Source organism: Carcharhinus amblyrhynchos, chromosome 33 (assembly GCF_965287045.1).
Source record: "Carcharhinus amblyrhynchos chromosome 33, sCarAmb.v2.hapA, whole genome shotgun sequence".
In the NCBI taxonomy this organism is placed as follows: domain Eukaryota; kingdom Metazoa; phylum Chordata; class Chondrichthyes; order Carcharhiniformes; family Carcharhinidae; genus Carcharhinus; species Carcharhinus amblyrhynchos.
In genome coordinates, this window is record NC_137356.1 from 10,115,174 (window position 1) to 10,128,984 (window position 13,811).

Below are 13,811 nucleotides of genomic sequence, written 5' to 3' on the forward strand. Positions count from 1 at the left end.
GCGATGATCACAATATTGGGGTGTCCCAAAGCCGATGCCCTATTCCTGGCTGAGTTATGGTCTTCAAGCCAGGATTCCATTCTGGGATCATCCTCACTATCCCACAGTCCTCCTCTCCTTTGCCTCCCACAGTCCTCCTCTCCTTTGCCTCCCACAATCCCCCTCTCCTTTGCCCCTCACTATCCCACAATCCCCCCTCCTTTGCCCCTCACTATCCCACAATCCCCCTCTCCCTTGCCCCTCACTGTCCCACAATCCCCCCTCCCTTGACCCTCACTATCCCATAATCCCCTCTCCTTTGCCCCTCCCTATCCCACAATCCCCCTCACTATCCCACAATCCCACTCTCCCTTGCCCCTCACTATCCCACAATCCCCCTCTCCTTTGCCCCTCACTATCCCACAATCCCCCCTCCCTTGCCCCTCACTATCCCATAATGCCCCTCACTATCCCACAATCTCCTTCCCTTGCCCCTCACTATCCCACAATCCCCCTCTCCCTTGCCCCTCACTATCCCACAATCCCCCTCTCCCTTGCCCCTCACTATCCCACAATCCCCCTCTCCCTTGCCCCTCTCTATCCCACAATCCCCCCTCTCCCTTGCCCCTCTCTATCCCACAATACCCCTCTCCCCTTGCCCCTCCCTATCCCACAATCCCCCTCTCCTTGGCCCTCCTCCATCCCACAATGCCCCGCTGAGAATGGCGCAGGGCCGGTTCAAATTGGCGGCGGGGCCGCTGGGAAAGAAAGCGAAGCAGAAGCAGAGCCGGGTCGGCGGTGGCCGCGGGCCCCGGAAGGGAGGTGAGTGGAGGTCGGGGAGTTTCCCCGCGGGAGGCCGGTGGTGGCTCCTCGGACTCGGTCTCAGTGAAGCGGCGGCGGCTCCGTCTCCTCGCGGGGTGCCTGAGGCCGCGCTGCGGGGCCTTGGAGGGTTTGATGTGGGGATGCCGGCGTTGGACTGGGATGAACACAGTAAGAAGCCTCAGACCAGCAGGTTAAAGTCCAACAGGTTTATTTGAAATTATTTTATTTTATTTATTTTATTTCAAATAAATCGGTGGGACTTAAACCTGGTGTTGTCAGACTTTTTACGGGACTTGGAGGGGGTCAGGGGTCAGCCCATTGCTGCCTCTGAGAACCACAGTGGGAAGTCTCACAACACCAGGTTAGAGTCCAACAAGTTTATTTGGTAGCAAAAGCCACTAGCTTTCAGAGCGCTGCTCTTTCATCAGGTGAGTGGGAGTTGTGTTCACAAACAGGGCATATAAAGACACAAACTCAATTTACGTGAATAATGATCGGAATGTGAGTCTTTACAGGTAATCAAGTCTTAAAGGTACAGACAATGTGAATAGCGAGAGCATCAAGCATATGTTAAAGAGATGTGTATTGTCTCCAGTGAGATTTTGCAAGTCCAGACAAGTCATGGGGGTTACAGATATTGTGACGCAAACCTGGTTGAGGCCATCCTTGTGTATGCAGAACTTGGCTATCAGTTTCTGCTCAGCAGCTCTGTGCTGTCGGGTGTCATGAAGGCCCCCTTGGAAAACACTTACCCCGAAGACCAGAGGCTGAATGCCTGTGACCAACATCAATGCTACAGCATCTTCTCCAGAGCCTTCAACATGTCATCGATGAAGACAAACATCTCGCCAAGGCCATCCCCACACCCCCACTTCTTGCCTTCAAATAACCACACAACCTCAAACAGACCATTGTCCACAGCAAACTACCCAGCCTTCAGAAGAACAGTGACCTCAGCACCACACAACCCTGCCACAGCAACCTCTGCAAGATGTGCTCGATCATCGACATGGCTGCCATCATACATTAAGTACGTGGTACGTACTCTTGTAACTCGGCCAATGTTGTTTACCTGATACGCTGCAGGAAAGGATGCCCTGAGGTGTGGTACGTTGGGGAGACCGTGCAGATGCTACAACAACGGATGAACGAACACCGCTCGACAATCACCAGGCAAGAGTGTTCTCAACTTATTTTGTAAATTGAGTTTGTCTTTATATGGCCTGTTTGTGAACAGAAATCCCACTCTCCTGATGAAGGTCAGCGATTCGAAAGCTAGTGGCTTGTGCTGCCAAATAAACCTGTTGGACTTTAACCTGGTGTTGTGAGACTTCTTACTCTGACAATAATGCCAGTGGCTAGGTGAGGAGGGAGCCAGTCCCACTGGGAATAGTCAGCAGTCTCATCACGGTTCAACTAGTGTCACAGACAGGCTTACATCAACACTGCAATGAAGTGAAAATCCCCTAGTTGCCACAATCCAGCGCCTGTCTGGGTACACTAAGGGGCAAATTAGCATGGCCAACGTACTCTAACCCGCACATCTTTTGGACTGTGGGAGGAAATCGGAGCACTCAGAGAAAACCTCATGTAGATACGGGGGGAGAACGTGCAGATTCTGCACAGACAGTGACCCAAGTCAAGAATCGAACCCAGGTCCCTGGTGCTGTGAGGCAGCAATGCTAACTACTGTGCCGTCCACCACCTTTTTCAGGGAATCGGATCTGAGGAGCCTGCAATTATTCCCCCTTAAAACAAGGATTTCAAATTTCCATTAAAAGCAAATTACTGTGGATGCTGGAATCTGAAACCAAAAGAGAAAACGCTGGAAAATCTCAGCAGGTCTGACTACATCTGTACGGAGAGAAAAGAGCTGATGTTTCAAGTCTGGATGACCCTTTGTCAAAGCTCCCTCCTAATAGCTCGAAATGACAGCTCTTTTCTCCTAGTCCAAGTTGCTGTGACAACAAGTACTGACACAGTGGTGGGCAGCCTGCAGTCTGGGAGAGCTACGTGTGGTCTATCTGGATTCTGAGTGTGGCCCCCACGAGGCATTGTTGACTGGTGGCCGCTCGCAGAGTTGCTATGTTACACTGATTCCCGTCCCTGTAGTTTTTTTTTTCTGGCTTGGGATAGTGACGTTACCTGCATCTGCACAGGTTTCCTTCAGGTGTTCTAGTTTCCTCCCACTGTTCAGTCAGGTTGATTGGCCATGCTAAATTAGCCCTTAGCGTCAAGGGGATTAGCAGGGTAAATATAAAGTAAAGTTTATTTATTAGTAACAAGTAAGGCTTACAGCAATAAAGTTACTGTGAAATTCCCCTCATCGCCACAGTCCGGCGCCTGTTCGGACAAATGCACCCTAACCAGCACGTTTTTCAGTCTGGTGGGATGAAACCGGACCACCCGGAGGAAACCCAAGCAGACACAGGGAGAAGGTGCAAACTCCACACAGCCAGTGACCCAAGCCGGGAATTGAACCCAGGTCTCTGGCACTGTGAAGCAGCAGTGCTGTGTGGGGTTATGGGGATAGGGCCTGGGTGGGACTTTGGTGCAAACTTGATGGCCGCCTCCTGCACTGTGGGGATTCTGTATTACTTGCTGCTTGACAAGATCTCGCAACAGGAATGCAGAGGTGTACGGTCCCTGTGTTACCCAAATCCAGTATGGTAAATGTTTAGCTGAATATTGTATGTGATGTACAAAACTGACCCACTGGACTGATATTTCTCTTGATGATGTGTGTGTGTCTCTCTCTCTCTCTCTCCCCCCGCAATATTAGGAAGAACAATTGCCCCGAAAAAAACTCAAGTGATTCGACAACAGAAACTGAAAAAGGTATTTGTTTTGAGATTATGTCAATAGTTTTGCAAATCTAGAGCTAGTTCTCTTTGGCGGGGGGGGGGTAGTGTCGGGAGAGATCCCAGAGAGCAGTGGGAAATGTTTTGTTGTGGGAAAGTCGGCTTATCAGAAAATCAGCACAGTCGCCTAACGCTACAAGTGAAACAAGTAATCATCAGTTGTAACATAGTTATGGGCAATCTTTAAAATGAAGATTCAGAGACACCAACAAGTTCATGAGACTTCTGGAGATAGATTTCTGTTATTGAACATAGAATAACTACAGCACAAACAGGCCCTTCGGCCCACAAGTTGCGTCGATCACATCCCTATCTGCTAGGCTTAGCCTTAACCCTCAACTCTTAAGTCCCATGTACTCATCCAGAAGTCTTTTAAAAGACCCTATTGAATTTGCCTCCACCACCACCGACAGCAGCCGATTCCTCTCACCCACCACCCTCTGAGTGAAAAACTTACCCCTGACATCTCCTCTGTACCTGCTCCCCAGCACCTTAAACCTGTGACCTCTCGTAGCGACCATTTCAGCCCTGGGAACAAGCCTCTGAGAATCCACCCGATCGATACCTCTCAACATCTTACACACCTCTATCAGGTCACCTCTCATCCTTCGTCTCTCCAAGGAGAAAAGACCGAGCTCCCTCAACCTATCCTCACAAGTCATGCCACCCAATCCAGGCAACATCCTTGTGAATCTCCTCTGCACCCTTTCAATAGCTTCCACATCCCTCCTGTAATGAGGTGACCAGAACTGAGCACAGTACTCCAAGCTAATCATATTCTAGACTGACCTATGTTCGTCTGATAGCTGTAGTATGTTTCTACTGCTGTTAATAACTCCTATAGTAAGAAGTTTCCCAACACCAGGTTGAAGTCCAAGAGGTTTATTTGGCAGCACGAGCTTTCGGAGTGCTGCTTCTTCATCAGATGACTCACTGAGCTTACTGTGCTTAACCCAGTCCCAACACCGACACCTCCACTCCCATAACCAGCATGAGTTAACTGTTCAGATATTTGTTCAAGTTTAGTGGTTACCACTGCTTCCACTCAGTGCCAGGGACACAGGTTCGATTCCCAGCTGGGGTCACTGTCTGTGTGGTGTCTGCGTGGGTTTCCTCTGGGTGCTCTGGTTTTCTCCCACAGTCCGAAAGATGTGCTGGTTAGGTTGATTTGACGTGCTAAATTAACCCTTAGTGTCCTGGGATGTGATAGGTTAGTGGGATTAGCAGGGTAACAAGGTGGGGTTAGGGCCTGGGTGGGATTGTCGGTGCAGATTAAATGGGCTAAATGATGACCGACTGCACTGTAAGGATTCTGTGCTCCAAATCCTCCCACAGTCCAAAAGACGGGCTGGTTAGGTGCATTGGCCCATGCTAAATTCTCCTCAGTGTACCCAAATGGATGCCGGACTGCGGTGAGTAGGGAAATTTCATAGTAACCTCATTGCAGTGTTAATGTAAGCTGACTTGTGACATGAATAAAGAAAATTAAACTGTAATGAGAGTGTTCCTCTTAGTGTCCAAAAATGTGCAGGTTAGGTAGATTAACCATGGTAAATGCGTGGGGTTACAGGATAGGGCAGAGGGTGGGCCTGGGTGGGATGCTATTTTGGAGAGTGGATGCAGAATCGATGGACTGAATGGCCTCTCTGCATTGTAGGGGTTCTATAATTGTATATATTCTGGATTTGAAGGCAGGGTCTGCACTGCTGCAGTGCAGCAATTCGGCCTGCAGAGGTGGCTAGTGAGCAACATAAATGTCTTGTCAAACAGACACTGCGGAATGTGATTGCTGCCTTTCCAACAGTATCTTTGTAGCAGGTGTCACAATGTTCGTAGTCGCCGTATCTTTTCAGCACAGTGTTAAACCCCGCACACCCCCCGCCCCTGCCCTGGCTGCTACCAGGGCTCAGTCAGTGGTGCCCTTTGGCTCTCTACACGGAGGTTAGCCCTTCGTCATTAACCTTGTGCGTTTACAATCCCAGCAGTGACTGCACTTCTTAAAAAGTACATCGCTGGCTGTGAAGGTGCTTCACAACATCCTGGACTCATGCAGAATGTATGCAAGCCTCTCTGTGAGGCAGGAGTGAATGGCCTCTGACAGGGCCATCTCACAGTTATAAAGTTTATTTATTAGTGTCACAGGTAGGCTTACATTAACACTGCAATGAAGTTACTGTGAAAATCCCCCAGCACATGTTATTGGAAACCCCAGTCTGGTTACCTTTCTATTGATGTCGTGCATGTTGGAGGATTTGTGATGATCTTTCACTTCACCCACAAGCAAGAAGGTGTGCGCTTGAGCAGAACACTCCTGGGTTTACTGGAGCTTGTGTTGCCAATCCCGGCAAGTCTTCAATCGTCGGTGCTACAGTGGGTGAGGTATTATTGCAACACCATTCTTTCAAGCAGCAGTGGGTCTCTGTGCGTGTTATGGTGCGAGGGTGGGCCTCTGCGTGTGTTACGATGCGAGTCGGGGTGCGGGAGTGTCACCTTGTCAGAGTGCTTGACTAGCTGCCTGTAAACTTGTTCCACAGAACCTGGAAGTTGCGATAAGGAACAAGATTGAACACGATGTGACAATGAAAGCCAGTTCCAACATGCCCAAGAAACTGAACATTGTCAAGGTGCCGCAGAACAAGGCGAACAGTTAGTGGCCATTTCCAGACCCGTGGAATCCGTGCACAGGAGCACTGCGCTGGGATCAAACCTTGTGAAATGAGACTTCTATCATCATCGCTTTCCTGTGACACATTTTCTTTAATCCATTAAAGAAATGAGACTGTTATAGATTGATCATTTGGCATTGTCAAGGTGCTTGTTTTTCTGCACAGCTATTTGTAAGTTGCAGGAAAAAAATCACACTCCAGGTGATTTACCTTCTAATGTGCCAGCCCACAGCTCATTTGATGCTCTGAATGCAATATCTCCTTCCCTTCATTCACGCTTTGCACACATCCAGGCAGCACAGTGCTTCCTTGCCTTACCAATCTTCACTCCCTACCCCTCCCTGTCCATCCTCATCAGAAACTGCCTGCCTCTAAATCCATCTGTCACCTTGCTCCTCTGCATCTGTGCACCTTGCTCCACTGAGTCCCTGCCCCTGCTCCCCTCCCTCCCTTCACACGCACACACCACTATTGCCTTCAGAAATTCCTCCCTCCTCATTCCTGATTATTGTCCCCAAAACCAAGGGTGGTATTTTCTGGCTGCACTCTCCCCAAGACTGGAAAATCCCACCCGACCTCACCCCCCATCCACGAGGTATGACTCCCATGAGGATTGTGACGGGAATATTGTGCCAATTGCCTCTGCTTTTACTGCTCACCAACTATTCTGTTTAGAAACCCAACTGTGAGGTGGCTTCGGAACGTTACTCCGATTGGCCTTCTGCACTGCAGGGATTCTAGGATCCATTCAGGTTTTTGAGTCTGTATCAACTTTCTGAAAGAGCATCCTACTCACACCCCCACTCTATCCGTGTAACCCCTCACATTTACTATGACCAACCACCCTAACCTACACACTTTGGGTCACTGAGGAGCAATTTAGCATGGCCAATCCAACCTGCACGCCTGTGAGCTGTGGGAGGAAACCGGAGCACCCAGAGGAAACCCATGGGGAGAACATGCAAACTCCACACAGACAGTGACCCAAGCCAGGAATCGAATCTGGGTCCCTCGCGCTCTGAGGCTGTATTGCTAACCACTACTGCCCTTGCTACTGAGCAACGTAGACCGAGATAGGATTCCTGTCTGAGCTCTGGGTTCAAATCCCACTCCAGGGGCAATTGGCCGCAGAGGGAGTGTCAATGCTGGGGTTTAGACAGGATGACAGAATCGAACCTGGGTCCCATGGCACCATGAGATAGCAGTGCTAACCGCTGTCCTGCCCTATGATATTGGGGCCACAATTTATTTATTAGTCAAATGTAAATTCCACAAGCTGCCACGGTGGGATTTGAACCAGAGCCACTCGGTCCCGGCGATATTGCCACAATGTCACTGCACCAGGCCAGGCTAGTAAAGAAATGCGAGTCCTGATTGTTGCTAGCCAGGCATATGTCACTAACCGTGTGTGTGTGTGTGTGTGTGTGTGTGTGTGTGTGTGTGTGTGTGTGTGTGTGTGGCTCACCACTCTCCTTAAATTCAGGAAGTCTCAAATCTGTCCAACAGTTTACACGGTGTCAACATTTCACACATTCAACTTCAATTAAGTCTTCAAACGGCACAATTAGTCACAGCTGGATCAGGACCCCAAGGAAGTAATCTGATATCATGGTTCCAGTATGTTCTTAAACCCAATTCCAACAACCCCCTCACCTTTACTTTGTAAACACATCCTATCTTAGCTGCAGCCCGCTTAAAAGAAGGAAGATAGCTTGAGTTCTGCAATTCAGCCCAGTTGCTGAAACACTTTCTGTTCTATTCAGGGGTGGCACAGTGGTTAGCACGGCTGCCTCACGGCGCCAGGGACCCGGGTTCAATTCCCGGCTCGCTTCCATGTCCGTGTGGAGTTTACACATTCCTACCCCTCCCCCCAAGTCTGCGTGGGTTTCCTCCAGGTGCTCTGGTTTTCTCCCACAGTCCAAAGATGTGCAGGTTAGGTGGACTGACCATGCTAAATTGTCCCTTAGTATCAGGCGGACTAGCTAGGGTAAATGCATGAGGATCGGGGTGGGACTGTGGCCGGTGCAGACTCGATGGGCTGAATGACCTCCTTCAGCACTATAGGATTTTGAGATGTGGGGAGCTTTGGATTATCCTGGTGTAGTAGCAGTGGTAATATCACCAGACTGGTAGTCTAGTTACCTTGGGAAAAGTGGGTTACTGTAGTGCGATTTAAATTCATGGTTTCTATGTTTATGACCATGAAACTATCATCAATTGACATTATAACCCATCCAGTTCACCAGTGTCCTACAGAGAAGGAAACTTGTCCTTACCTGGCCTACATGATTTTTTTTAATTTATGGGATGAAGGTGTTGCTGGCTAGACCAGCATTTATTGTCCATCCCTATTTGCCCTTCAGAAGGTAGTGGTGAGCTGCCACCTTGAACCCCCTGTAGTCCCTGAGGTGTAGGTGTACCCTCAGTGTTGTTAGAGAGGGAATTCCAGACTTTTGACCCAGCAACAGCGCAGGAATGGCTGATATATTTCCAAAATAGGATGGTGAGTGACTTGGAGGGGAACTCCTAGATGGTAGCGGTCATGGGTTTGGAAGGCGCTGTATAAGGAACCTCAGTGAGTTCCTGCAGTGACTTATGTAGATGGTGCACACGGCTGCCACTGTTCGTCGGTGGTGGAGAGAGTGGATGTTTGTGGAAGGGGTAGCAATCAAGCGGGGGCTGCTTTGTCCTGGATGGTGTTGAGCATCTTGAGTGTTGGAGCTGCATTCTTCCAGGCAAGTATCCCCTCACGCTCCTGACTTGTGCCTTGTAGATGGTGGATAGGCTTTGGAGAGTCATTAAATTCATTGCCACAGAAGGATGTGGAGGCTGGGTCATTGAGAATATTTAAGACAGAACTTGATAGGTTCTTGATTGGTAAGGGGATCAAAAGTTGTGGGAGAATGGGGTTAAGAAACATATCTGCCATGACTGAATGATGGAGCAGACTTGATGGACCAGATGGCCTAATTCTGCCCCTATACTTACGGTCTTATGGAATCAGGAGTTGGGTTACTCCCGGCAGTATTCCTAGCCTTTGATCTACTCGGGTAGCCACTGTATATGACAACTACAGTTTAGTTTCTGTGATTCCAGATCCACAGCAATGTGGTTGACTTTTAATTGCCCTCTGAAGTGGCCTAGCAAAGCCAAGGGTTCTGTTGGTGGGACTTGGGTGCTGTTGGCTGGCCAGTATTTATTGCCTATCCCTAGTTGCCCTTGTTCAGAGTCAACCACAATCGCTGTGACTCTGGAGTCACATGTAGGCCAGACCAGGTAAGGAGGCAGATTTCTTTCCCTAAAGGGCATTAGTGAACCATGGATTTTTCCGACAATCGACAATGTTTTCATGGTCATCAGTAGATTCTTAATTCCAGATCTTTTTAACTGAATTCAAATTCCACCATCTGCCGTTGCGGGATTCGAACCCAAGTCCCTAGAACGTTAGCTGAGTTTCTGGATTAATAGTCTAGCGATAACACCACTAGGCCATCGCCTCCCTCTAATTAGGGATGGACAATAAACGTTGGCCTAACTAGTGACACGTGCGTCCTGTGAAGGAATAAATCTAAAAAAAGACATATTTAGTGTTTGGTTCCTCTTGCATATAAAACCATATTTGTTACTCCGTTTGAAAAAAGAGGTTAATTGATTTTTATATAGTTTCGTTGACCCACAAGATTAAAAAGAAATTGAGGCCAGCTAAATATTGCACCAGAGAAAATGGATCCAGATGAAATCAGCCTTGGAGCTGCTTCCTGAAAGTCAAAGCGAGAACAGCGTTGCGAGTCCACGTGAGTGTCCAATTTAGGATGTTTAGTCAACCATTCAGCCCACTTTGAGCCTGCCCTACCTCTCAGTAAGATATTTTAACTTTGTTCGTGGGACACGGGTGTCACTGGCTGACCAGCATTTACTGCCCATCCCTACTTGCCCTGAGAAAGTTGCGGTGAACTGCCTTCTTGAAAGTCTGATACCACTGAGTGGCTCGCTAGGCCGTTTAAGAGTCAACCACATTGCTGTGGCTCTGGAGTCACGTGTAGGCCAGACCAGATAAGGACTGCAGATTTCCTTCTCTAAAGGGGCATCAGTGAAGCAGATGGGTTTTTTTGACAATGGCTTCATGGTCGTCAGTATCCTAGAATCCCTACGGTGCAGAAGGAGGCCATTCAGCCCATTGTGTCTATCCAGGGTCTATTTCCGTAACCATTTATTCTGCTAATCCCCTGACACTAGAGTCAATTTAGCACAGCCAATCAACCTAACCAGCACATGTTTGGGCTATTAAATTATAAATTCCAGATTTTTTATTGAATTCAAATTCCACCATCTGCCGTGGCAGGATTTGAACCCGGGTCCCCAGAACATGAGCTGAGTTTCTGGATTAATAGTCGAGTGATAATACTAATCAGTTATTGCCTCTCTGTTGTGGCCTCAATCCCGTACCCGCCTACCCCTATAACTTTTGACTAACCTTCTTAAGTCTTGTTACCTCTGCTTGTAAAAAGGTATTCGATGACCCTAGCCTCCACCACACTAGGGAAGATAGTTCCAAAGACTCTCAATCCTCTGAGGGAAAAACATCTCTTCGTCTTAAATTCTTGAATTAGGCCCCTTACGTCTGGCCCAGCACAGTAACAGAGCTACACTGTCCCAGTTTCAATGCCCAAATTTGCTGAGTTAGCTTGCGTGGTAACCCAACTGAAAACAGAAGTCCTGGGCGGTTGATAGTTGAAAACAGAATTACGTGGAAATTTGTGAAATGCCTTGACTCATTCTGAATCCAGTATTGGGAAATCATTCCCCCAGTATGCAATAAATATGATCTGTTAAAGGATGTGCCATTTATGCAACACTCAGTGGAAGAATCAGATGTTTCATGCAGTGCAGAAGGAGGCCATTCAACTCATGGAGCCAGCACCTAACCTGCACGTCTTTGGTCGTGACATTTTACAGTCACGGCAAGTTTATTCTTCCTTGGCCCCACAACTGAGAAATCAGATGGGAAAATGGTCCATTTTTCCCATGTCACGTTGAGGGAGTGCAGTGGTGGCACAGTAGTTAGCACTGCTGTTTCACAGCATCAGGAACCCGGATTCAATTCCAGCCTTGGGTCGCTGTCTGTGTGGAGTCTGCACGTTCTCCCCGTGTCTGCGTGGGTTTCCTCCAGGTGTTCCGATTTCATCCCACAGTCCAAAGTTACATGGGTTAGGTGCATTGGCCATGATAAATTGCCCTTTAGTATTCAAAGATGCGTGGGTTAGGTGGATCGGCCATGCTAAATTGCCCCTTAGTGTCCAAAGGTGTCCCAGTTAGATGGATTGCCCGTGCTAAATACACAGGAATAGGATGGTCTGGCTAAGATGCTCTGTCAGTGCAAACTTAGTGGATCAGATGGCCTGTTGCTGCACAGTAGGTGTCCTATGTGAACTAGAACAGCAAGAGTGTGCCTTCCCCAACGGACTACAGCATTTCAAGAAGGCACTTCACCACCACCCTCTCAGGGGCAATTAGGGATGGGCAATAAATGCTGGCCATGCCAATGACACCACCCCCATGTCAAAGTCAACGAGTTGGATTCTATTCAGTGCTCCAGCTCATTTTTCTTTAAACTAGCCCCAATAATTAACAATGGAATACAGAGTGGTCAGAACATCAAGAGACCAAATCATCTTTGCGGGACACCAGATTGCAAGAACAATACCCTCGATCATTGGTAAGGTGAGGTAGCAGTTGTGTTACAGCACTAATGGCCCAGAAAGCAGGATGGGAAAGCCCACCGATTGAATTCAGTTAAAAACAAATGCGGGAATCCAGAATCAATTCGATGGGCCAAATAGCCTCCTTCCGTGCCATTATAGCTCCATGTCAATGAATGAGAAGCTGACTTGAATGGTCACTGCGGGGGTGTCCGCAGCAGAGGGACTGCAGCGGCTCACCACCAAGGGCAATAAGGGATGGGCAAGAAAATGTTGGCCCAGCCAACAAGACGCCCACATCTCTCAAAGGAAAAAGCAGCCATTATTTATAACTGATATGTTGTTTTGACAACCCTGCAATTGTTACAGACAATTAGGTGGAATGGCCATGCTAAATTTCCTTTTGCACAATGGTTAGCACTGCTGCCTCACAGTGCCAGGGACACGGGTTCGATTCCCGGCTTAGGTTCACTGCCTGTGTGGAGTCTGCACATTCTCCCAGTGTCTGCGTGGGTTTCCTCCCACATTCTGAAAAGACGTGCTGGTTTGGGTGCATTGACCCAAACAGGCGCCAGAGTGTGACAAATTCCACAGTAACTTCATTGCAGTGTTAATGTAAGCCTTACTTGTGAGTGATGAATAAGCTTTATCGTGACAACAATTCAGGTGTGAATTAAACCAATTGTTATTGGAAGGAAGAGCCTTGACTTTTTGCTGGAGAGATTGGGTGAGTTTTTCCAGCCACTCTCGCCCCAAAACCAGAAAATCCTGCCCGAGGACGATGGAGCTACTTCCTCATTGAGATGAGGAAGAGTTTCTTCTCTCAGAGGGTCATTAAGCTGTGGAATTCTTCTCCCTCAGGCAGCAGGGGAGGCTGTACGTCATTGAATATATTCAAAGCTGAGTTAGGCAGATTTTTGATTGACAAGGGGGCCATGCTGGGGGCATCCACTGGACCTGCCAATGATGCACTCCCCTTGTGGGTTTCCGAGTGGTCGGGGGTGCAATCAATGGGAAATTCCATTGACAGCAGCGGGACTGGAAAATCCCAGCACTGGTGAATAGTGTTCTACCTCCAGCCGCAGGAAGCACACTGCAGGGAGGCCAGAGAATCTCCCTCCCCTGTTATCTTCTTTTAACATTCGGATTAAATAATCCTTCCACTGCTTTGCACCTCCCTATTTCTGTACCCTCCTCCATCCCTACAATCCTCCTCATGCCTCCCTATCTCTGTACCCTCCTCCATCCCTACAATCTTCCTCATGCCTCCCTATCTTTGTATCCTCCTCCAGCCCTACAATCCTCCAAAATGGAAATAAAAGAGAGGAGCCTTGCAAATCTCAACACTTTTCCAAAAATATACTTTATTCATCAAATTTATAAAAAGCACATGACATAATAGTTCAAAGTTGAGATTACAGAGCGTGTAAACCACATTAGTTCCTCTCAGTAAAGAACATTGTGAGGAAATATAGTTTAGCTTTGGACTGGATTTCATGGTCTAATACATCAGCAACAAGTTCAGAATAAGTTTATTAAGCGTACTCAAAACTCTGATTGAATTTATTATTGTCACATGTATTGGGATGCAGTGAAAAGTATTTTTTCTTGTGCGTTCTACAGACAAAGCATACCGTTCATAGAGTATGTGGGGAGAAGGAAAGGAGAGGTTGCAGAATGTAGTGTCACGGTCATAGCTAGGGTGTAGAGAAAGATCAACTTAATATAAGGTAGGTCCACTCGAAAGTCTAACAGCAGCAAGGAAGAAGCTGTTCTTGAGTTGG

At 48.0% G+C, this 13,811-nt stretch overlaps 1 protein-coding gene across 1 annotated transcript; it reads left to right on the forward strand.

The window, feature by feature from the left end:
- Positions 1 to 668: 668 nt before the first annotated feature.
- c33h19orf53 (chromosome 33 C19orf53 homolog) lies at positions 669 to 6,458 on the forward strand. The gene is made up of 3 exons (XM_080216521.1): positions 669 to 801; positions 3,584 to 3,639; positions 6,197 to 6,458. Exons 1-3 carry the CDS (start codon positions 702 to 704, stop codon positions 6,311 to 6,313), a joined length of 273 nt encoding a protein of 90 aa, XP_080072647.1. The 5' UTR covers positions 669 to 701; the 3' UTR covers positions 6,314 to 6,458.
- Positions 6,459 to 13,811: the final 7,353 nt, after the last annotated feature.

Coding starts and splice junctions, on each gene's coding strand:
- c33h19orf53 (XM_080216521.1), top strand. CDS start 702: ATGGCGCAGGGCCGGTTCAAATTGGCGGCGGGGCCGCTGGGAAAGAAA. Junction 802..3,583: donor CCGCGGGCCCCGGAAGGGAG/GTGAGTGGAGGT, acceptor CCGCAATATTAG/GAAGAACAATTGCCCCGAAA. Junction 3,640..6,196: donor GACAACAGAAACTGAAAAAG/GTATTTGTTTTG, acceptor CTTGTTCCACAG/AACCTGGAAGTTGCGATAAG.